Raw genomic sequence first — 25000 nt, forward strand, 5'->3', positions numbered from 1 at the left:
TGGTATGCAGTTTAGTCAACCGGAACTGGATGAGTACACCCAGCCAATAGATTGTTTTTTTTACTCCGTGCCTTTATTGATTAGATTTTAAACTTACCTTTTCTTCTATTAACTTTTCTACCACTGACTCCAGAATATCGCGTTTTTGTGGAAAATTCCATAAATCCATTCTTGCAACTTCTCCTGTGTTTGAAACTTGGTTTAAGACACCTCAGAAGAATTGTTTCAGCAGCAGTGGTCTTCCAACTAGTTCCTCTTCCGGTACACTGATTTTTAACACGCACCTTAAAGTTCACTGAACTTTATTCCAGGAAAACTGTTCGGGGCTCCATAATAAGAACTGGACTGCAAGCGGGAAAAATAATAATTGGTTCAAACAAACTAATATGGAACCAGGGCTCCATACTACTGAAATAAGGGTCAGGGAAGAAAATAAAAAATCGGTTCAAACGGATAGTGAATATTACAGTCCCATGTTCTTAGTGCGGTTATGACAGGGCTCTTATTTGCCTATTACATCTGTATAAATTATTACTCCTAAAAATGACAAAGCCAGTACCTGTGCATGGTTTGTTTTGTAACAAATCAATTCAGAAGATACCTAAGTAAAATTGCAAAACATTTTATGTATTAAAATATATAATTATATTAAATTTAATTTTCTGATGCAATTTTAATTTATATTGATTTTTTGTCACTGGATTAACATAAGCAAGTCTAACTTGTACAAGCATGCTGAAACCAATCTCTCTAAGTATTGCTATAGGGCAGACAAATGCACTGTGACCCAGCTAGACGCTGAATCTGGCCCCATATAATAATACCTATAGAAGCCTTTTTTATACTTTGTATGTAGATTTCTGTTTCTATATTGGCCACAATATCTGTGCCGAATACCTAGAGGAGAAAAAGAAACGAAAGGGCAGTGTTACCACATATATGGAAATAATATGTTTCTTAAACAATACAATCATGATTGTAAAATACTGTAATTTATAAAAAATGTTGAGAGTTAAGTTTCAGGAGTAAAGAGGTGGCTAAAAATAAACCTCCTAATAGGAAAGGTGGTAATATTCCTCACAGCCTTTTTATACAGGAATTTGTCTGCGATCTGGTAGTTTTTTTTTTTTTACTTTAAATGCAGGGAAAAAGTACGCTAAAAAAGAGCGTGGTGACATGGAGAAGATATGTGGCAATGATGCAAGATTTGGCAAGGAACAGTTGAATTGCCCTGGGTAAAGATGAATTGTCCCATGGGTTCAACTGTATGTGTGTGCTCTTTTTCCGTTGCATGTCCTTTTTTTATATGTTTTTACATTACTGCATTTAAGTAGAAGTGTGTTTTATGAAAATAAATAGAAATGCAGTTGAATTACAGAATTTTGTAAGCTTGTTTTTACTTTCATGCCCCTGTAACCTTGAGTGCATCTTAGTTTACTATCTGCAATTCAGCTCAAAATTTTTTTTTGTATTCATTTGTTGTAGTAGTAGTAATATAATATGCATGTAAAAATCAGTATAGTAAAGACCAGCTGAGTTGCTTTATATTACTTGAGGAATGTTAAGATTGACTTATAAAGGCAGCAGTAAAACAAGAGCAAAAAACATTGTACTACATTTAGGTGTAACCAGAACAAATTGGTTTTGTAGCGTATTGTTTCAGAGTCAGGGTATAATACAGTGATTAAAAATTAAGTGAACAGTTAATCATCATAGTCTTAACACCAAGTTAACTGAGCTTCAGGGATATCAATCTGCCCAACTAGAAAGCATAAGTAATTGTGAATCAACTACACCGGTTTTGGTGTTAATGAAAGTGACAACAGGTGTACTGAAGAGGCAAGACAACCCTCAAAAAGGGAATGGTTTTGATGGTGGTGGCCACAGACAATTGCTATGTTATTATCCTTCCTTACTGATTCTTCTCTAGTTTTGCATTTTCCAAGTGTCCTCATCACTACTGGTAGAATGAGGCAGTACCTGCAGCTGATTCAGGTGACACAGGTAGTTTAGCTCCTCCAGGATGGCATATTAATACGTGCTATTGCAAAATGATTTGCTGTATCTCTTAGCACAGTTTTGAGCATGGAGGAGAGGCAAAAAGACAGGCCATTACATGAGGAGAGCTGGACAGGTCTCTAGAAGGGCATCAACCCAGCAGCAGCAGGACCGGTATCTGCTCCTTTGTGTGAGGAGGAGCACTGCCAGTGCCCTACAAAATGACCTTCAACTAGCTGCTTTTATGCATTTTTCTGACCATACTTTTAGAAACAGACTCCATGAGGGTGGCATGAGGGCCCAACATCCTCTAGTGGGACCTGTGCTAACAGCCCATCACTGTGTAGCTTGAGCCAGAGAGTACACAATTGCCAGCTCTGCCATTGGCACCTCTCTGTCTTCACAGATGAGAACAGGTGCTAGGCAATGGTACCCTGAATGCTGTTACATGGATGAAATTCTCCGAGCCACTGTCAGACTTTGCTCAGGTGCAGGACCTTGCCGGGCCTCATGTGGCCAGAATGTGTAAGCAGTTCCTGGATGGAGAAGGTATTGATGCTATTGACTGGTCTGCACATTCCCTATACCTGAATCCATTTGAGAACAATGCATCCAATGCCGTCTAGGAGCACCACAGACTGTTCAGGAGCTCAGTGATGATCTGATCCAGGTCTGAGAGGAGATCCCCAAACCCCCAAGACACCATGTGCCATCTCATCAGGAGCGTGCCCAGTAAATTTTTGGTTTGATGTTGAGTCCAGACCTCAGTATTACTCAGTAATGTTTTTCCACTTGAATATTTCATTCATTGAGATCTGATGTATGATTTAAGTGTTGTTTTGAGTAGTGTATATAAGTGACCATATTTAGGATATATTGATTGATGTTGCAGCATAGATGTTTGAAATTGAAAGAGTATACTGTTCGGAATAAACATCTTGGCTAGACTTAATTACATTCTGCCAAATTAAAAATGTATTATTTAAAATTAGATTTTATTTAACCAGCATTTAAATTGGGAATATCTCTAATGTATAAATATATTTTTACAAATATAAATATTTAATGCATAAACAATATTTAAAATAGAAGGATTTTTTTGAACTGACTTCTGGGGAACTTTTCATTAGAAATACTTTTTGCACTATAGATATCTCACACAAATACATTAGAGATGCATATAATAAATCATTGTTTGAGTGCAAAGAGAAATGAGCATATGCCCCTGAATTCCCAGTAATTGAAAATTGCTTGTCCATGCTTTATCTTTAAAAAGCTTCATTGAACAGGGTGTGCTTGATGCTCTATTTCAATTTCTTTATTCTGTGTTAGCCTTGCTTAGTGGGAATGTATCAGCTGCCAAAAGACAAGATATTTGAAAAGAAAGAAGATATACTGTACATTTGAAACCTATTTTCCTGCTCACTATCCAAAATGTCACCAGAACCTCTTCATCAGCATCTAATTTTTCACTGACATGTTAGAAATCCTTGCTCACTGTGCTTTTTGTAATTCCTTTCGCATCAGATAAACAATATTCTTTCAGATTATTCAAGTCTTGCATTTCACATGACCAGTGTACATGAGTGGTGAATCACTGCATTAAGCTATGTTATTCACAAGAGCTGTTGAAGAGATTTTCTGCTTTACTTGTTTGTGGTTTGTAGCCTGAACGCTTCTGTTGTTCCTCCCTTGCAAACTTGCAGCATATATCTTGTTTTTTTATTTCACACAAACTTGTGTATATATTATATAAAAAGTGAATAAAAACACATTTTATTAACAAGTATTAATTTGCAGTGTCAGTTATTTTGATCTCAGACTATAAATACATAGCCCATATTAAGGTGTGATAAATGTTATCTTTGCAACTTCAATACATCAATTTATTGTATTCAGTGCAACTGAAACGTATTAAAATAGGGGAGCAGGTGATATCAGGTGTATTTGATAATGCATGTTAGTGCCACAGGTCATAGCAAACTACATTTTTAGTTAGGACCACAGATAAACATTTTCCTTGCTTCAGCTAATCCTTATACATGCCACATAAAGCAAACTATGTGGAATAGTTCATGTCTTCAATTTTCAGACTTACCTTATGCCTTTTTAATAGTCATAGAGAAGCAAATACTGACAGATAGACAGATGCATATAAATTGTATTGGTCCTAAAGAAAATTGCAAAAAATGCCACAGAAGATTGACAATTAAAAGGATGGAGGTCAATATGTAGCTCAGACTACTCTGTACCCTTTTAAGATGGTACAAAATCAGCATGATTGCCACCCCAACACAATAGGGCCTTATTATGGAATATAGTAGCTTTTCACAAAAATTACAGTATATAGTGCTAACTGTGGTAGATCATTTGAATGTTTCTTGAATAGCCTGCAGAGGCTTAATGGTGTTGCCCATGGTAATCTGCAGTTTAAAAGTGTTCTCTCAATTAAGGCATCGATAAGGTTCAGGTGCACTCCCTAGACAGAACTAGGCCTCCTTGTTGATATGAGTTTGATTGTATGCCCTGTAGCATTTTTCTGATCCTGGTAGACTACTACATAGAAGATTTCACTTACAACATACAAGATACAACATCTGAAACAGATACATGCATACTCCAAAGGACCTTAGCCTCTCCAAAATATAGACACAGCTCTGACCCTGCTTCTAGGGAAACTAATCACTTGAAGGTTGTCCAGATACAGTCCAGATACTTGTAGGTTTTTCATCCTTCATCTCACCATTTTGGCTAAAGTTGTTTCTGTTTGCTCCACAAAAATCCTGTAGTCTTTCTCCTGCTGTCTATTAATACACCCCAGTATTTCTGTATCATCACAGAATTTTTGCAGATAATACGACTCGGTCTTAGAAGTAAAGTCTGAGGTATATAGGATTCAAGCAGCCAATACTTTTTTCTGTGGGTCCTCTTTGCCACATAAAATCCTGTAACTGTTCAAACTGTGGCCTGCTAGTCAGAAAGTTCATAATCCAGGAGAGCATAAAAACCATGTACCTGCGCGGACTGCAGCTTCCCCATGACAAAACAGGCTATATGGTGTCTTAACAGCTGTGCTGTTTACTTTGTCCAACTTTGAGAAGGCTCAGTTTATCTGGTATCATTTTCTAAAACCAATTGTGAACAAGACAGGCAAACTGCCTGAATCTGGATGTGTGAGGTGAGGGGAAAAAAATTCTAGCTTCTCAATGTGCAATATCAAAACCTAATTTCAACAGTCATTTAAGACTTTTAATTGCCCATTCCTAGGAACCGGAACCACGCCTCAAGCTCATGTTAAAAGTATAATGAAGAACTCCATGTAGCTATTCTTCATACATCTTCTGCACAATTGGGCTGATTCTGTCAGGCTTTAAATCTTTTACCTTCTGGGTTCTCCTTGGCTGTCCTATTGTTTAGTTATTTGTAGTTGTAGGGTGCAGTATTGGTGGACAGGTGAGGGTTGTTTTTCTTTTGCGGCGTAGAAAGCCCAGCAGACCTCCATGGGTATTTGTAGACCGCCCTTTAGCAATCTTGTCACTGTTCTACATATCAGCAGGTGGACAGCTTTATATCCAGTAATGTTCTTCAGACTCTCCCACACATCCCATTTATTCCTTTGTCCCAGCATACTTCCTGTTGTTTCCTCATAGCTAGTTTAGCTAAAGGCAGATTTCTCTTAATGAAGAAGAGCCCCCAGAAAATTTCTGTGTTTTTTTTGTAATTGGATCATAATATCACATGCATTCTGTTTTACTTTCTAGCGGATCATTTCAGAGCCAAGTAATGTTCCATTGCAAAGTTTTTAAGACGGTAATGTAGTGTAGTTGCGGTGCTGCTGCCTCACAGCAAGCAGACTGAAGTTCAAGTTCTAGGTATTCCCTGTATGGAGTTTGCATGTTCTCTCTGTGGGTTTATGCTCTTTTTTTCTTTTTTTCTTCCCAAGGTCCAATGTATATAATGTGTGTGTGTGTATATGTATACAGTATATATATATATATATATATATATATATATATATATATATATATATATATATATATATATAATATATATAAAATATTATAATTATAATGAATGTGTGTGTGTCTCTCCACCCTGTCCAGGTATTGTTCCTGCAGCTGATGCTTGCTGGGATAGGTGGATAGGCTCTGGTTTCCCACGCCCCAAAAATAGATTAGTGGGTGTAGAAAGTGAATGGATGGTTGGATAATTATAAGATCAATGCCTAGTTGCCTATATTAATGACTTACTTATATTTTTAACAAAACACTGATTGAGCTCATAGTGATTTCTTATGACAATTAAGTTTTATAAATGCTTTTTTATTTACACATCAGAATGATTAACATGATAAATCTTTATTTTTTGATAAACTAACTGCAGTCTTGCATATATTATCGTCATTCTGTCTTCTTTTAGTTCTATTTTTTACAGTTTAGATTTTTACATTTTTCTTAATGAATGAGGAAAGGTTATGAGCATGCATTGTGTGAACAGGGTGAAACAGTATGAGGTTATTCCACCCCACCAACCCCGTGTAAGTTCTGTTAATTTAGCTAATGAAAGGTGTCATTTTGCTTGAGTTCTCATTGCTTCCATGATGGCTAAAATGGTATAACACCCGACCACTACAGGATTATATATAAAGGACACATTTGAATCACTGCAATATTTCACTTTTTTTTGTTTAATATAAGGTTACATCCAAAGTGTGTCTGTACATCATCAATTCAGATCGTCCACACACAAATGGGTTTCAGCGAAGCAAAGAGTCAGACCAAAGGTGTTTTTTCAATCATAACGTGTTCCTTGATTTCTTGACTCAATAATTTCCCCTTTGCCATTTCTGTCTGACTTTTGTCAGTGAACTGGTGCATTAGTGTAAGTAAACTGATAACTGTTTTAGATGACGAAGCAAATGTTTTATCCCATCTGTTTTACTGAAACAGTAATTTAATTGTCATTATTTTTCACTCTCTGTTGGTTTATTTGATATATAAAAATGTACATTTTATGTTAATTTGCCTAGGGAAAATCGGGGAGTTTTAGTCATTTTGATCTAATAAGTAATTATGCATATTCTGTTCTATAATTAAGCCTCTTACGGTTTGTACATATTCATTCACATATATTCTGAAAATACTAAAAGTCCTGAGGCCTCCTGTATAACACTGTGCATAGACTTCACACTAAAACATGGTGTATGGACAAAAGTCGAAATGTGTTTATGCAAAAAAACAGCGTGTAAGCCAACTTACATGCACTTCCATTTCATAAGTCCCAGTCAGAGAGATGTAAGTTTAAACAGTGTTATAAGCAACAGAAGTGTGGTGGAGACACTCGAAAGTTCAAGTTCAGGAAGTCGCACAGTGCCCAAAATAAAAAAATAAAAGTAGTGGTCAGATATTACAGTCAATGTGTAAGTGCAAGTCGCAGCCTGCCATTTGCTTATTCCATTTCAGACAGTATTACAAAAGCTGACCCCCGTGTGCCTTGGAAACCGCTGGGCGACCATCTGGCCATATGTAGACTGATGCTGTTCTGAGTCTCAGAATGCAGTATTAAATGCTTTCAGAGATGTGGCCAATAGTCAAAGGAATATAAGGGCTATACTATGTGATATTGAACACAAATCAAATGAATTGGTTAAAAAATAAATGCTGCATCTGATTACCTTATTTTTTCATTCTGATAATTATATTCAAACGAAGTTATAATGCTCTCTGATTTGACTTATTATTTAGTGGGTGAAAATGTGTATGGCTTTATGCCAAGTTGAGTTTTTATACATCTTGAAGTTAGTGTGGAAGCAGGTGTACTCAACATTTTCATGCATACGCACTGTTTATACATGAGGCCCCTGGTACTGTAGTTGCTCATCAGCTTCAATTAAAACAATGGTTTGATTTTAATTATTTTTGCAGGATAATGAAAAAAGAACTCCCTTACATGCTGCAGCCTATCTGGGAGATGCTGAAATTATTGAACTCCTTATATTATCAGGTAAATTATGCATTTATAGAATTCATTCATTTAAATTAAAAATACTTTTTTGTTACTGTTAAGCTATTATTCAGCATATACATATTTACTGTATTTGTTACTAAAGTTATTGCACCAAATATGGTGGAATTTGGAAACTTCCATCATTGTCATCTCTTTTTAGGGTAAGGGACATTATCATATTTATTACCGAAAAAATAGTTTACTAAAGTGGGATCAGATTAGCTATTGCAGAGAATATCATTTTCTTTGATCATCTCCATTTTACTCTTGTACTTCATTCTGTGCCTGTTAAGATCAAAGACCTTTCTAAGGCTATTGTAGAGCACTATACATCCCTTGATCATGCTATCCCTAGTTACACTGATCTTTCTCTATTTGAATACACTAAAATAATTAATTTTATCCTTTATCTTCTCTACTGGCAAATCTCTGCTTCTATTCTGATCTGTTCTCACAACTGAAAAGCTAAACCCACCCACTGGGACCCTTACTTCACCCACCCTACTCTAGTGTAACCCAAGTCAGTAAAGGAGGTTATCAGGAGTTTCAGGGATAGCAGTCCCTGACCAATTGATGGAGATTTGCTGAATGCATAGAAGGTCAGTGTTGGGTAAGTAAAAGCATAAACACTTAGACATGGAAATTAGAAATCAAGATTGCAACACTGGTAAAAGGTTCAAATAGAACTTAATTTAAAGAAAGAAAATTTGCGCAGTAAAGAAAAGCAAATAGATGAATTTCCAGTGGTAGACCACTGCTGATTTTGTCCAGACATAATAGCCCTTGTTGAATAGGACTAAAGGGAAGATGTCCATGGGGAGAAATATCTGTGGAAAAAATGGAATGTAAGAAAAAAAATCAGAAATGGCAGACCAGAAAGCAAATACCAATGGGTAATCCCAAAACATATGAAGAATTCTATCAGGGGACATTCATTCATTTGACACAAATGGAATTTTCATTTGCAGCAAAATCAATCAATCAACATTTATTTATATAGCACATTTTCATACAAAAAAATGTAGCTCAAAGTGCTTTACAAAATGAATAGAAAAATAGAAGACACAATTAAAAATAAACATAAGTCAACATTAAAAAATATATATTGTACATTTGCAAACTGGATATGGTGATAGTTTAGATTTTTAGATGATGAGGACATGACAAGTGTGTCTCCCCTAAGGATCTGAGATATAACTCCAATTAAATAACTTTTTGCTGACTTTCATGGACCAGGCTGACATCATAGCCAAATGTTAGATCACACAGAGAGCCTTTAACCAAACAAAGCTGAATGTTAGATGGATAATCGGTGTAGAATTAGTTGCTATGCACTTCACCAACACAGGTATAAATGTGGCAAAGAATTGCAAATCCCAAGTAGAGATGAGTTTGCCAGTGTGATGCACCCAGAAGGATCAGTGGCAAATGCAATCGTACCAAGACAACATTATCCCGTTTTCCATTCCTGTATTTGTAACCTTTTTTGTTCCATTTCAGTTGCAGATCAAATGAAGGATATAGAACCAAAACATTTTGTCTAGTATCTTTGTGTGTTTGTGTATATATAACCTTTACGTAGTTTTTGTAATTGAAAAATTGTTACTAAAAAAAATTGAAAAGCTGCACTGACAATTTTCAAAATTCACATACAAATTTGTTCTCTATCAGCTTAGTTTTATGGAAAAAATTAACTCACACTTTACTTTCAGGGGCTCGAGTAAATGCCAAAGACAACAAATGGTTGACTCCTCTTCATAGGGCAGTTGCATCTTGCAGTGAAGTAAGTAAATCTATTCATCATTTGAGAAAAATTTCACTTGGATTATAATTGTGTAGGGGTGTGATCTATAGGGGAACTAGAATCCTTTAGCTTTCTGAAAAACTACTGCCCTAATTCCCAGTTTTTACTAGTAGCAAACCTTTTGAGTAGTTTTATTAGCTCTCACATAAATCACAAAACATTATCATTGGTTAGAGGGCCATTTTGTTTAATTCTTGATTTGCAAGTCTTGTATATCTTGGCAGGTACTTATTTTTGTTATAGCATTTAACTTTTTCTTTGTCATCACCTGAATGTAAAAAGGCCAATGTGTTTGTCATGTGTGTACTTATTTTGATATACAAAGTCTTTTATAACTTTTTTATTGAGCCAATCTTTTATATTCTACAGCTGAACCACCTGTACTTGTGTCTAATTAATTTAATTTTAATTTTATACATTCACAGTTTTATTTTGACAAAAAGTATGTTTTTAAGCTTGATGTTCATGTTAAAATGAAATCAGGTTAATGTTTTTTTTTTTGCAGATGTTGTCCCTAATATGTGAAAAAGATAATCAAGCCAATCCAATGAGATATAGAGCAGTAAGCTTAACATGCATCGTAGATAAATTAATGGGAGCAAAAACCTTACAATATTATGTTTTCTAATTGGCAACAACGGAGGGAATGATGAAGGGTACTTTTTCACAGCACTACATGCGCCTCTTATAGCCAAAATGGCATTTGTTTAATTGGCAAAGTACTACTCTAAGGCCAACTGTCCCTGGGCCATTGTGTGTGGGGTATAGTATCAAATGTTTAACGGGACATTTCTGAAAGTTGCATACTTGTTAATGTGCAAATTCTGATTTTTTTCCCATGTAATGACGCAAAAAAAAACCTCTGACATTGAAGTTAGATCTGTTTTTAATGCATGTTTCTTTTTGGATAAGCAGTAATGTCACTTGAACTCTTTATAAGAGGCTCACAGCCTGCATTATTCAGCTGAGTGATTTATTTTTTTCTGTTCCACAATCCAAGTAAATCAGAATTTTTGAGACCACTCGTGAGTAATCAAACAAAAAGCGGTTAACCATAATATTAGACCACTTTCAGCAACCTGAAAAATAACTCTTCACTCTGGATTTGCTTTTTCTAATTAGCATTGTGATTACTATATGTTAAGTGTGACAAACTAGGACACTGTTTTTATTGGCAAAAATATCCAGGTAATTCTAAGAAAGATCTAGATGCTCCCAGGTTAGCCAAGGGATTTACTCTCTCCAATATATCCAGTGTCTGTCTGTTCCTTATGAAATGTCCCTGAACCTCCTAATAACTGTAGAATATGCTCATCGCCGTACTCACAACATGGTCAATTGAACTTGATTCACTCCTTTCAGTATGATAATAAGAAGATTTGTTTGTTTGTTGTTAAAACCCTGATTGTAGAAAACAAGTGTAGATTGTCAATGGCCTTTGCTACCAGCAGATGCTTTTTGAAAAATAAGACACATTCATAACATACTGTACTAAAGGTTATTTTAACTTTATCCTATGGTGAAAGTAAATGCAGTGTTGAACTGCTGTTGAAGTGGTAAAAAACAGACACTTTTTCACATTTTGTTATATTTTAGCCTTTCTCTAAAATCTTTTAAATTCATTTTTTTCCTTGATCAACCAGCACTCAGTATTCCAATATACACTATTCAGTATACAGTTAATTCATTATTTTAATATACACAACCAACACTCTATATATTACTATGCATGTGACAAATAAAGAATCTTGAATACAGGTGCCGGTCATAAAATTAGAATATCATGAACAAGTTTTGTTTATTTCAGTAATTCCATTCAAAAAGTGAAACTTGTATATTAGATTCATTCATTACACACAGACTGATGTATTTCAAATGTTTATTTCTTTTAATTTTGATGATTATAACTGACAACTAATGAAAGTCCCAAAGTCAGTATCTCGGAAAATTAGAATATCAATTAAGACCAATGCAAAAAAAGGATTTTTAGAAATGTTGGCCAACTGAAAGGTATGAACATGAAAAGTATGAGCATGTACAGCACTCAATATTTAGTTGGGGCTCCTTTGGCCTGAATTACTGCAGCAATGCGGCGTGGCATGGAGTCGAATCAGTCTGTGGCACTGCTCAGGTGTTATGAGAGCCCATGTTGCTCTGATAGTGGCCTTCAGCTCTTCTGAATTGTTGGGTCTGGCGTATTGCATCTTCCTCTTCACAATACCCCATAGATTTTCTAAGGTCAGGCGAATTTGCTGGCCAATCAAGAACAGAGATACCATGGTCCTTAAATCAGGTACTGGTAGTTTAAACACTTTGTGCAGGTGCCAGGTCCTGTTGGAAAATGAAATCTGCATCTCCATAAAGTTCGTAAGCAGCAGGAAGCCTGAAGTGCTCTAAAACTTCCTGGTAGACGGCTGTGTTGACCTTGGACCTCAGAAAACACAATGGACCATACCAGCAGATGACATGGCACCCCAAACCATCACTGACTGTGGAAACTTTACACTGGACCTCAAGCAACGTGGATTCTGTGTCTCTCCTCTCTTCCTCCAGACTCTGGGACCTTGATTTCCAAAGGAAATGCAAAATTTAATTTCATCAGAGAACATAACTTTGGACCACTCAGCAGCAGTTTTGTCTTTAGCCCAGGCGAGATGCTTCTGATGCTCTCTCTTGTTCAAGAGTGGCTTGACATAAGGAATGCGATAGCTGAAACCCATGTCTTGCATATGTCTGTGCGTGGTGGTTCTTGAAGCACTGACTCCAGCTGCAGTCCACTCTTTTTGAATCTACCCCACAGTTTTGAATTAGTTTTGTTTCACAATCCTCTCCAGGGTGCGGTTATCCCTATTGCTTGTACACTTTTTTCTACCACATCTTGTCCTTCCCTTCGCCTCTCTATTAATGTGCTTGGACACAGAGCTCTGTGAACAGCCAGCCTCTTTCGCAATGACCTTTTGTGTCTTGCCCTCCTTGTGCAAGGTGTCAATAAAATAATTTCAGTATGTCTTAGTCTTGAAATTTTTTAAACAACAGATAATACTTACTTAAAAAATAAGAAATGCATTGTGGTATATTTGTGAATTTCCCCTTGGGATTAATAAAGTATCTATCTGTCTGTCTGTCTGTCTGTCTTTTGGACAACTGTCAAGTCAGCAGTCTTCCCCATGATTGTGTAGCCTACAGAACTAGACTGAGAGGCAGGTGTTTTGAGTTAATTAGCTGATTAGAGTGTGGCACCAGGTGTCTTAAATATTGAACCTTTTCACAATATTCTATTTTTCCGAGATACTGAATTTGGGACTTTCATTAGTTGTCAGTTATAATCATCAAAATTAAAAGCATTAAACATTTGAAATACATCAGTCTGTGTGTAATGAATGAACCTGTATATCAATTTTAAAAATGTTTACAAATGTACTAAAAATAAAACACTGAAGTATCACATTGACTCAAATGTTCAGACCCTGTGATATGACACTAGAAATTTGGCTCTGGTGCATCCCATGCTATAGCTGATTCTTACAATATTTCTACACCTTGTTTGGAATCCACCTATGGATTCAATTGATTGTACATGAAATTAGAAAAGGCACACAACTATCTATAGAGAGTCCCCCAGTTGAGCAAAAATTGAGACATAAGACCGAAAGAATTTTCTACATAGCTTAGAGACAGGATTATTTCGAGGCACAGTCCTTGAAAAGGCTACAAAAAAAGTAAAGTAATTTGCAGCATTGGAGGCTACTAAGAGCCCAGTGGCCTCCATAATACTTAAATGAAAGAGGTTTGGGACATCCTTGACTCTTCCTAGAGTCGGCCACCTAGCCAAACTGCACAACTGGGGGAGAAGAGCCTTGGTTAAAAAAAACAAAAAGTGACCAACATCCCGATGGTCACTCTGGTTGATCTCTATAGAACCTGCGCTGGACCATCATTACATCACTCCAGTAGTAAGTGTGAACAGACAGAAGCCTCTACTCAGTAAAAGACATGAAAGAAGTTTGAAAAAACACACACAAGATTTGCTGCTTTGCTGAAACGAAGATTGAACTGCTGTGGTCTCAATGCCAAGCATCTTATCTTGAGAAAACTAGCCATCACTCATCACCTACGCAATACCATTCCAATGGTGGAACATGGTGGTGGCAGCATCATGATATGGGTTTGTTGACGGGAAGACTAGGCGGGTCTTGGGAAAGCTGAACAGAGCAAAATACAGAGGTGTCTTTAATGAAAGCCTTGTCTGGACCTCAGACTGGCCTCAAGGTTCACTTCCCAACAGGACCATGATTAGAGACAACACAAGAGTGAATCTGGGACAATTCTTCGAATATCCTTTAATGACCTAGACATAGACCAGAGCTGAACCCAATCATACATCTCTCTACAGACCTCAAAATAGCTGTCCTTCGACAGTCTCCATCCCACAAAACAGATCTCAAAGATCTGCAGAGAATATTGACAGACGATCCCCAAATCCAGGTATATGGTGATTGTTGTGTCATACCCCAAAACAGTGTTTCTCAATCTTATTGAGTCATCAGTTGCTGTTGATGGGTTGTATGAGCTACTGAGATGCATTGAAACCACCCCCCATCTCAAACCTGCTCACTCTGCCGAAGTGCTTGAGAGTGCTATTTGTCCCCGTCTTTAGTCACAGTCTTCATTTGACCAAGAGGTACTGTTCCACAGCTCTTCCGTTGGGCTCGTTTCACAAAGGGGAATAAACCCATATAACCCCACCCCCAGCTCTTCCAACTGCACGGTCCAGAGACCGTAAAGGTTCAGAAACATTGTCTAAAAAGAACCCATCTTAGAATCGCTGCCAAAGGGGTTTCGACAAAATTCTGAATAAATGTGTCATTTTGATATTTCAGACTGTACACTTTTCAGATTTGCAAAAATGTCTAAAATTCACTTTGTCATTCTGGAATATTGAGTGCTATTTAATGAAGGAAAAATAAATTTTAAAAAGATTTTAGCGTAAGGTTGCAACATAACAAAATGTGAAAATAAACGAAAGGGTCTGAATATTTTCTAAATGCATTCTACAGGTGTATACTTACAATATAAGAGAAGGGATTAGTAATGAATGATAATATTTTTATTACATACCTAAACAACTCTCTAGTGCATTATATACAGCTAACCTAGTTGTGCTAAGAACACAGTAAACTAAAATAATTTCAGTATGTCTTAGTCTTGAAATTTTTTAAACAACAGATAATACTTACTTAAAAAATAAGAAATGCATTGTGGTATATTTTTTACAATGTTCTGTAGAGCTTGCTTGAAATATCTCTATTGGTGAAACCTCCTAAATTTTTGTTTCAAATGAAGCTTTGTAAATTTAAGTTCTGTCTGCATTCCTTCACATACATCTGAAATTAAACATACAGTAAATAATTAATTATTATTATTATTATTATATTATTATTTATATTTAGATAAAATATAAATAACATAACAATAACACCATCTAACCCACTTAAACTAGTTGAGAGCCACTTATGGTTGTAGCCAGTCTTCACCAGAATGGATGCAGTGGCTCCCAGTCCATCACAGGGACCGGACCTCTTATATGTAAAATGTACTCTCAGGCTTTAAGAGGGCCTGTTTGAAATTGCCAGTTAACCTCACACACAGGACTTTGGAAAAGTGGATTAAGGGAAACCTGTGCAGACACAGAGAACGTGCAAAAAATGTTCCAGCAGTTTAAAGTGGGGTCTATAGAATATTAGTGCAAACATGAAGTTAAGATGCTAGTTTACAGTTCCTTGAACAGGAAAATTCCAGGAAATGGTGAGAAGAGAAAAATGATTGAAGAAGTCTTTGAAAGATGGTGTGAAAATCACCACATAAAACATCTAAACAACATAAAGGTGACCGGGAGCAGTCTTGAGTGATGGTTTTAACCTATAATATATGCTGCACACTAACCTGAAAGGGACTGTATAGGGTCCTTTTTAATCATTCGCTACTCTTGAAAAACAAAAATAAAATGGAAATGCCCAATATTTGTTAATACCTACGTAGAGGACTGATGAAACCTAATTGGACTCTTTAGCAATACAAACCTTTGGTTTCTTTATAGGCAACAGTCTTCAGCTTACAAGTAAAGAGCAGCCTATTTACTATAGTTAAACATGGCCGAGTTTTCATAATGCTTTGCTTTGCTGCCTCTGGTATTGAAAGACTTGAACCTATTAAATAAATCATGAAATCACAGGATTTCCTGGCCATTTTAGAGCGGAATGTGCTACTTACTATCAGAAAAATAGATATGGGTTGAAGATCTTGGAACGTCCAGCTGGGCAATGACCCAAAACACACTTTCAAAAGCAGAAAGACAGGAATAAAAAGAAATAAAAATTGAGCTGTTTAACTGGCCAGCAACGAGACCTGATCTCATGCTGATTGAAAACCCTTACAAAGAGCAGAAAGCTGCTATTGGTAAAAGAGAACAAATTTCACTTTAAAAATTACTGGTGAAAAAGTGGAAGATGTTTATAGATGCCTACAAGAAACATTTAGAGGCCATCATCACTTTCTTCTTCTTCTTCTTCTTCTACTACTACTACTACTACTACTACTACTACTACTACTACTACTAATGTGGAGTCCATGTGCCTGATCAACATTCTCCCAAATAGCTCAGTCCCGCACCTCCTCCCCAATCAAATACTTTTCAATATATTTTTTTTATTTTTATTTTTTTGTTTATCCACCTTTGCTTCTGTCTCCCTAGCTTTCTCTTTCCCTTTACTTCCATTTCCATCACTCCTTTGGCATTGTATTCATTGTCTCTCTTTTATCACATGCCAGTGCCACTTCGATCTACTTTCCTGTACTTTCTTAGATATCTCTCTCACTTTTGCTGTACCTCTGATTATCTTGTGTTTTTTTTTTTTTATTCTGTCTTTATATGTAACTCCGCATATTTGTCTCAACATTCTTGTTTCTGCCACACCCAACTTCTCCTGGCTTAATTCTTCAGTTACACAAAACTCCTGATACCTGACTGTTGTTCCAATAATGGAACACGAGGCATTAATGGGTTAAACCTCAAATATTCTTCCTCCTGTTGATCTTTAATCCTCTATCTTGTAAAGCCCTCCTTTATTTTTTCCAACTCCTTGTTGGTGCTACACAATATACTATTATCAGCAAAAAGTTTGCATCAGGGATTTTTTTCTTTTGTCCACTTTAGTCAACACATCCATAATGAGATCAAAGAAATAAGCATTTCTTAGTGCAGACCTACTCTAAATTGAAGACAGTTATAAGCAAGGGTTCAATTAAGAAATTGCCTCCTTTAATGATGTCCAGTTCATGTTTTTATTTCCTTTTGCAAAAATAACTACTTACAAGTTGCAGAACATCTTTTTGTTTTATAGCTATCCTAAAAATATTCTAATTATCATAGGTTTGTACAGTAGATTTCCAATTATTACTTATGATATTCTGCATGATACACCTAAAATACAGGTGCCAATAATGCAATCACAACTATAATTGCCCTGGTGCAGTGGAGCATCCCAGTTGCATGTTGATGCTTCCACAGTTTTGCAGGATAGGGATGGCATTACACCTCTGCCAAATATGTTGTAATGATGTCATGTATTGCATATTGTGTTATTTATAATTACCTATTATATACTCAGCAAAAAAAGAAACGTCCTCTGACTTTCAACTGTTTTTACTTTCAGTAAACTTTTAATGTGTAAATATTTGCATGAACACTAAAAGAGTCAACACCATAAGACATAAACTAAAAATGTTTCACAATGTGTCCCTGAATGAAGGGAGGCTCAAAATCAAAAGTACCAGTCAGTATCTGGTCTGGCCACCAGCTGCTTGAAGTACTGCAGTGCATCTCCTCTTCATGGACTGGACCAGATTTGTCAGTTCTTGCTGTGAGATGTTACCCCACTCTTCCACCAAGGCACCTGCAAGTTCCTGGACATTTCTGGGGGGAATGGCCCTAGCCCTCACCCTGCGATCCAACAGGTCCCAGACGTGCTCAATGGCATTGAGATCCAGGCTCTTCCACTACGAGGATGATCAGCTGTCCTTCCTGTCTCCCTGTAGCGCTGTCTTAGGCGTCTCACAGTGCGGACATGGCAATGTATTGCCCTAGCCACATCAGCAGTCCTCATGCCTCCCTGCAGCATGCCTAATGCACGTTCACGCAGATGAGCAGGGACCCTGGGCATCTTTCTTTGGCTGTTTTTCACAGTCGGTAGACAAGTCCCTTTAGTGTCCTGCGTTTTTAGAACTGTGACCTTAAATGCCTACTTTCTGTAAGCTGTTAAGGTCTTAACGACCATTCCACAGGTGCATGTTAATTAATTGATTATGGTTAATTGAACATGCATGGAAAACATTGTTTAAACCCTTTACAATGAAGATCTGTAAAGTTATTTGGATTTTTAAAACATTATTGTTGAAATACACAGTCCTGCAAAAAGGAACGTTTCTTTTTTTGCTGAGTATATATATGAAAGTAACACCAAGATAAATTCTTAGCAACTTTGTTGCCAAGAAATGAAATTCAAGATTAAAACTTGAAGCATTAACTTCTAGTTTCTGTCACCCATGCAGAGTGGGGTTCATCGCATATGACTTTTAATTATGGATATTCCATGCTTTTTTTTTCCTTCTGCTATAGGATGCAGTACAGGTGTTGCTGAAACACTCCGCTGATGTTAATGCCCGAGACAAGAACTGGCAAACACCCTTGCACATTGCAGCAGCAAACAAAGCTGTGAAGTGCGCTGAGGCCTTAGTTCCTCTTTTAAGCAACGTGAACGTCTCAGATAGAGCCGGAAGAACTGCACTACACCATGCTGCCTTCAGTGGTCATGTAGAGGTAATTAAGAATAAATTTCTTTTTAACTTTTTACTTTCTGTGATTTGCTTTTGTGTAAATAAGTGTCAATTTCTGTTAGTTGTAAATTATTTAGCACCTACGGTTCTTTTGAGTGATCATCAATTCTTATGTCTGAAAAAATGCATGAAGTAGGCACTTGTATGTGATACTTAGTTAATTGTAAATGGTCAAGCGGTCTTTCACTGCCTTCTAGATAGGAGTAGACAATTGGGTATTACAAAAGAAGGGCAGGGGTTACTTTTTCACATTGGGGATATAAGTGTTTTTTAACATTTTTTCCTTTGGTAAATCAAATAATCATTTAAAAGCTGTGTAATGCGTTTACAGGAAGGGGCAAACACTTTTTTCATGGCAGTGAAATTATTACATGCAATACCACATTGTACAGTGGTTATGCACTTTTGGCTTGGATATTAAGATTTACTAAATTTAAGAGAGCTATGTCTGCTTAATCTGTAATTTATGAATAATTCAAACATTGCCTTCCCTACACCCCGTCACAGTAGTTGCCTCTAAACAATTTGGTTTTTTTTCCCCAAAGAGGTGCTGCTTGAAAGTTTCCTGTTTGAGTACAGTTGTACATTTTGCTTGAAGATCTTGATGTGTATTGTTTCATAATGGGGGGTTGTAAATGCTGCAGAGAACACCTTTCTGCCCATGGCTATGAGAATATGGATGCAAATTTAGAAATCTGACACTATGAGTATTGATATGGTTGTTGAAGTGTAAGAATTGAATTAATTATTATTGAAGTTGCCTGTATTGGTCAAAATTTGTAAAAGGCCCGTATAAACATTGTGTATTATTTTCAGATTGCTTTCTAGCTGCACTACATAACATAAAATTAAGTAGTATTTCGGTTCAATCACCAAGCATGAGTGCATTTAAGTAATATTTACCTGATTGAGCAACCTCTACCGAAACTTCAATTTATTTTACTTATTTTTTTGCAATTAAATAATTTTCTCTTTGTCATATTAATTATAGTTATTCCCAAAAAGTTTGCATATGATATCTCTAGTTTTTATATTTTAGATGGTAAAATTGTTGTTGTCTCGAGGAGCCAACATCAATGCCTTTGACAAGAAAGACAGACGTGCAATTCATTGGGCTGCTTATATGGGTATGCTTTTGTTTTTTGTTTCACTTTTCACTACTGCTGTCAAGCTATTAACAGTAATCCAGACATTGAAATGTAGCTAATCATCCAATATAAACAAAGTTTTTAAACTTTCTCTACCAGGCTAAATCCCATACCATCCTCAAGGTGCTTAAAACTCACCTCATGAATTTTTCCTTTTGCCTTAAAATCATGGGACAGTGCAAACATTTTGTTAATAACTGTAGTCGGAAAAATGAAAGATATGGAGCAGTGCCAGTCTTTAATTATGAGTCATGCTCATTTCTCTTCAGAATCTCTTGGATGGCATATCTTGTGACCCCATCATTTCCCCACCCTCTTTATCCCAAGGCACAAGCAATGAATAGTGTGAATGCTAAGAGGAATTCTCTAGCTTATGCAAAGACCAATTTTGATTTGTGAAAGGTGTTTCCTTGAAAATGTGAATGTATTATGCATTTATAAAAATTCTGAAAGACCTTGAGGTAGAAAGGACAAATGATTCTCAAAAATACAAGATTGCTTTGATCCATGAAACAGTGCAGAACAAAAGAAGAAAAAAAGCAAATGTCATTTTTTTTCCCCCTTGTAAATTTTTTTCTTCTAATGTTTAGGCCATATTGAAGTGGTCAAACTTCTTGTGTCTCATGGAGCTGAAGTGACTTGCAAAGACAAAAAAGCCTACACACCACTACATGCTGCAGCCTCAAGTGGAATGATTAGTGTAGTTAAATATCTTTTGGATCTTGGAGTTGATGTAAGTACTACATCTGTCATTGTTTTAAATTAGAATTGCACAGAATTAATCCTACAAATCACAAATGCATCATGTAGTATTTTATTCATTTTTGCTGGCAGAATATTAGTAGCTTAAAAGACCCAGGCTTGAGAATTTTAAATATGAATTTTTTTGGGTAAAAAATACTTCATTAGGTCATAGTGAGATACATTGTGCTGAAGTTTGATAACAAAAAAACTAAATGATTTTCAAATATTTCTCAGCTGAAGGTTAAAAAGCATGAAGTTTTAATGTGTCTGCTTTATTTCCTTTTCCGTTTTCACCCTCTTACAGATTAATGAGCCAAATGCTTATGGAAACACACCTCTTCATGTGGCTTGTTATAATGGCCAAGACGTTGTAGTAAATGAACTGCTTGAATGCGGTGCTAAAGTCAACCAAGTCAATGAAAAAGGTTTTGCTCCCTTGCACTTCGCAGCTGCCTCTAGACATGGAGCACTATGTTTGGAATTGCTTGTCTGCAATGGTGCAGATGTAAATATTAAGGTAACATTGCCTAGTGTACATAAATAAAACATTGTCATTTTGAGTTCACATTTTGTATCTAGCATAAGAGAGGATGTAAAACATATTTTTTGAAAGTGATACACTGAACTTAATTCTTTTAATAGTGAAAATGATTTGCAATATATACATGTTTACAATTAATGAGTTATACTTTTTCTGATAGGTAATCCTGTGTACAGCATGTGTTGGTGGGTGTAAATTTCAGAGAAAGCAAACTGTTAAGCAAAACAATTAAGATCAACTGCTTCAGATCCACCGTGGTGCTCTTTAATGACTATGTCTATATTATACGTATTTTTAGGCACACAAATTTGCCTCTTGTCCGCCTGCCTTTTTCTAAGCATTATACAGCCCAGCAGTGACACCATAGGAATCATAATGTCTGCAAACACTCCACTCCTAAACATCTGTAAATATATCATATCTGCCTTACCAACACCCAGAAGCTAAATTGATCTTTGTTGGACAATTAGTAAAAAAAGAAAAATCACACTAATTATTAGAAACACCTGCAGTACTGGCTAAATGTCAATCTAATTGTTTATATGGTATATTATCAAACTGTTCTGTGTTTTAATAATGTTATCATGTACCATAATGTAGTTTATTTCTTCAAGAATATATTAAAACTTCAGCCATCACAGGTAACAAGCTACCTTTGATGGTTGTGATGAAAAGAGAACAATAATCGCCCAGATTTGACAGTCACTCATTAAATTGTGTGGTCCTCTAACACTGTAAACATTTCAATCACTCCAAAAATACAAAAAGGAAAATGCTTTAGATTGAAGTGGATGCACAAAGTGCCACAAAAGCATTCATAGTAAATTTAAGTTGTCAAAAAGTTAAAAGGCATTTGTCTGTAGAAAAATAAAGTTGATATATCTGTGAAGAAATATAGTAATAAACAGAACACAAACGCATACATATTTTCCGCAGACAATATAACCAAGCTTTAAAACCATTTTTAAACAATGTTTTATATATTTATTTCAGTTTAAGTACCCTTTAGTATAATAAAGTTTAATCGTGCATATCTTCTGCCTATTCTCAGTAACTTGCTTTATTGTTTGGTGTTCAGCACCTCATTTTTACTTCTTAAAGGACAAGGCATAAGATTATTAACTTAAAAACTTAAGAACTTAACTTAAGAAGAATATTGTTGCTTTCTTATTCCTTTCAACACAAGGATCGTGTGGTTTCTGCATCCAAAGATCACAATAAATAGTGTAGGTTTAGAAGGACCATTTTTTGGATTACAGTGTGAAATACAATATCTCTATTATTAATGAAAGGTTAGGATGTGCCAGGTTTGGGTCATTTTCACATCACACTTCCTCTTTTGTATTTGTATATGTATAATATATACATGCACTGTTTTTCATTCTAGAGTAAAGATGGGAAGACACCATTGCATATGACAGCCATTCATGGTAGATTCTCCAGGTCACAGACAGTTATTCAGCATGGTAAGTAGTATGCTTGAATTATAAGTTAATTTTCTTTTTCAGGTCATGTTAGTGTAATCTTTGTTAACTGACAAATTCATATTCACTAGTGACTTATTTTTTGCTGTTTATGTGACTGTGAACCACTAGTGTTCTGTTTTGTAGCTTTTTAAATTCACAGTTGAAAATTAAGCGATTATTGAATATTATTTCCATCCCATCCAGGTGCTGTAATAGATTGTGAAGATAAGAATGGCAATACTCCATTACATATAGCTGCTCGATATGGTCATGAGTTGCTTATTAACACACTAATTACCAGTGGTGCTGACACAGCAAAGTAAGTAGAAAATAACTCCTGTAAATTAAATTATTTTTTAAATCAGATGTGAAATTTTATTCTTACACTGCTATACAGTTTAAATAAAGGACATATTTCACACTTTAATTGGTTAGTAAGATATTTTGTTACTCATGTTGCTTTTTATTTTTGTTTTTCTTGGAGCCTTTACATAGGAATTTAACTACATTTCATATTAAAAAAAACTTTTATTTTGATGTGGAAGTATGAAATTTAAACAAATCTCTTAGCTTCTGTTTTATTGGCTTGAGGAAGAGTAAGTTATTTTCTTTTAGTTAAATAATTAGGTAAGAATAGTTGCTTGTTACAGAGTTTTCACTCTCCACTCATGAAGAGTGCTATACAAAATGTCTCTAACAGGATGTCGAGCTGCGAGGTCTACTAGAAAGTAGGTCAAAGAGCTTTGTCTTTTGTCTCATTAGAGAATAATATGGCATTTTATTACAGAGCTGTTTCAGCAAATGGTTGAAATGGCTAGAAAAGTGTTTTTGTTCATTTGAAATTTAGAATATTATCTAAATGGCTGTGATAAAATTTAATCTTTTTTTAAAAGGTTGCATTTTACCCATCTAGCATGCATATAATTCAGAAAACTATGTATTAGTAAATAAAAATAACTTTTTAAGGTATTTTTTCTCGTTTGTTGCCAATTGATCTATAAGCATCTGCCAGTTTACTACACTGTCATAAGGCTAATTTCTCCATGTTTTTTTTACTTTTTATACTTGGAAAACTGTATTGTGTAGCTTTGTTTTTGAAAAACCAGATCACTGCTATAGACTGGTACACGCTTGCTACAGCTTTTTCTTTTTCTCCATATACAGTAACTCAGTGTGTCACAAGGGATTTAAATAGCTACTCATTGATTCTAGAACAACAAGATTTGAATTAATGATCTTCATTTAAATGGCATTTCATTCTTTTCTACTGTAAACAACACTCATTTTGTAATTTTCTGATTATTAGTGTTTTCCTTTTGCAGAAGAGGTATTCATGGAATGTTTCCACTTCATCTAGCTGCACTTAGTGGTTTTTCTGATTGCTGTAGAAAACTATTATCATCTGGTAAGCACATGCATTGTTGCTAAAATTCTACTACTGCAGAAATCTTAATAAATCTGGAGATGTGTAAGTTGTTTATTATATGCATAAATTGGTTATTTCTCCTTGCTAATTTTAAATGTATTATTTTTGTCATTTTTTATCTTGTACAGAATGAAATAAATTCTTTCATTTTCTGTAGCCGCTTAATTGCAAATTTAATATGATTAGGGATATTCAACAATGAACTCTTCATTCACACACACAAAAACAAAAATAATCAGCAACCATCAATTATTGCTAAGTGGTCAGTTCATCCGCCAGACAGAAATCCATCGGCCCAGCCAAATATTATAGACATTAGCACAGCTCTGCTCAATACGCTTAAACGTTCCGTTTGATGATCAAATGCTGAACCTTGGATTTGAAGTCAGTATGGTTTTTACACTGTGATTAGCAAGAAGCATTAAAAACTAGCAGAATACCCGCGCTTCGCAGCAGAGAAGTAGTGTGTTAAAGAAGTTACGAAAAAGAAAAGGAAAAATTGTAAAAATAACGTAACATGATTGTTAATGTAATTGTTTTGTCATTGATATGAGTGTTGTTCTCATCTCTCTCTCTCTCTCTCTCTCTCTCTCTATATATATATATATATATATATATATATATATATATATATATATATATATGTATATATATATATATGTATATATATGTATATATGTATATATATATGTATATATATATGTATATGTATATATATGTGTATGTATATATGTATATATGTATATATGTGTATGTATATGTGTATATGTGTATATATATATATATATGTATATATGTATATATATATGTATGTATATATGTATATATATATGTATGTATATATGTATGTATATATATATGTATATATGTATGTATGTATATGTATGTTTATATGTATATACTGTATGTATGTATATGTATGTATATATGTATATACTGTATGTATGTATATGTATGTGTATATATATATATATG

General features: G+C 35.3%; 1 protein-coding gene across 2 annotated transcripts in view; it reads left to right on the plus strand.

Moving 5' to 3' along the window:
* Nucleotides 1–25000, plus strand: part of ankrd28b (ankyrin repeat domain 28b) — a 146095-nt gene that overhangs the window by 78491 nt on the left and 42604 nt on the right. For both annotated transcript variants that reach the window (XM_039736424.1, XM_039736423.1), the window contains exons 3-11: nucleotides 7923–8001; nucleotides 9717–9787; nucleotides 18483–18683; nucleotides 19740–19827; nucleotides 20439–20581; nucleotides 20897–21109; nucleotides 22521–22599; nucleotides 22804–22918; nucleotides 23922–24004. In XM_039736424.1, the coding sequence (XP_039592358.1) occupies nucleotides 7923–8001; nucleotides 9717–9787; nucleotides 18483–18683; nucleotides 19740–19827; nucleotides 20439–20581; nucleotides 20897–21109; nucleotides 22521–22599; nucleotides 22804–22918; nucleotides 23922–24004 (1072 nt within the window). The remainder of the gene's footprint in view (nucleotides 1–7922; nucleotides 8002–9716; nucleotides 9788–18482; nucleotides 18684–19739; nucleotides 19828–20438; nucleotides 20582–20896; nucleotides 21110–22520; nucleotides 22600–22803; nucleotides 22919–23921; nucleotides 24005–25000) is intronic.

The sequence above is a fragment of the Polypterus senegalus genome, chromosome 15 (assembly GCF_016835505.1).
Source record: "Polypterus senegalus isolate Bchr_013 chromosome 15, ASM1683550v1, whole genome shotgun sequence".
Classification (NCBI taxonomy): Eukaryota; Metazoa; Chordata; class Cladistia; order Polypteriformes; family Polypteridae; genus Polypterus; species Polypterus senegalus.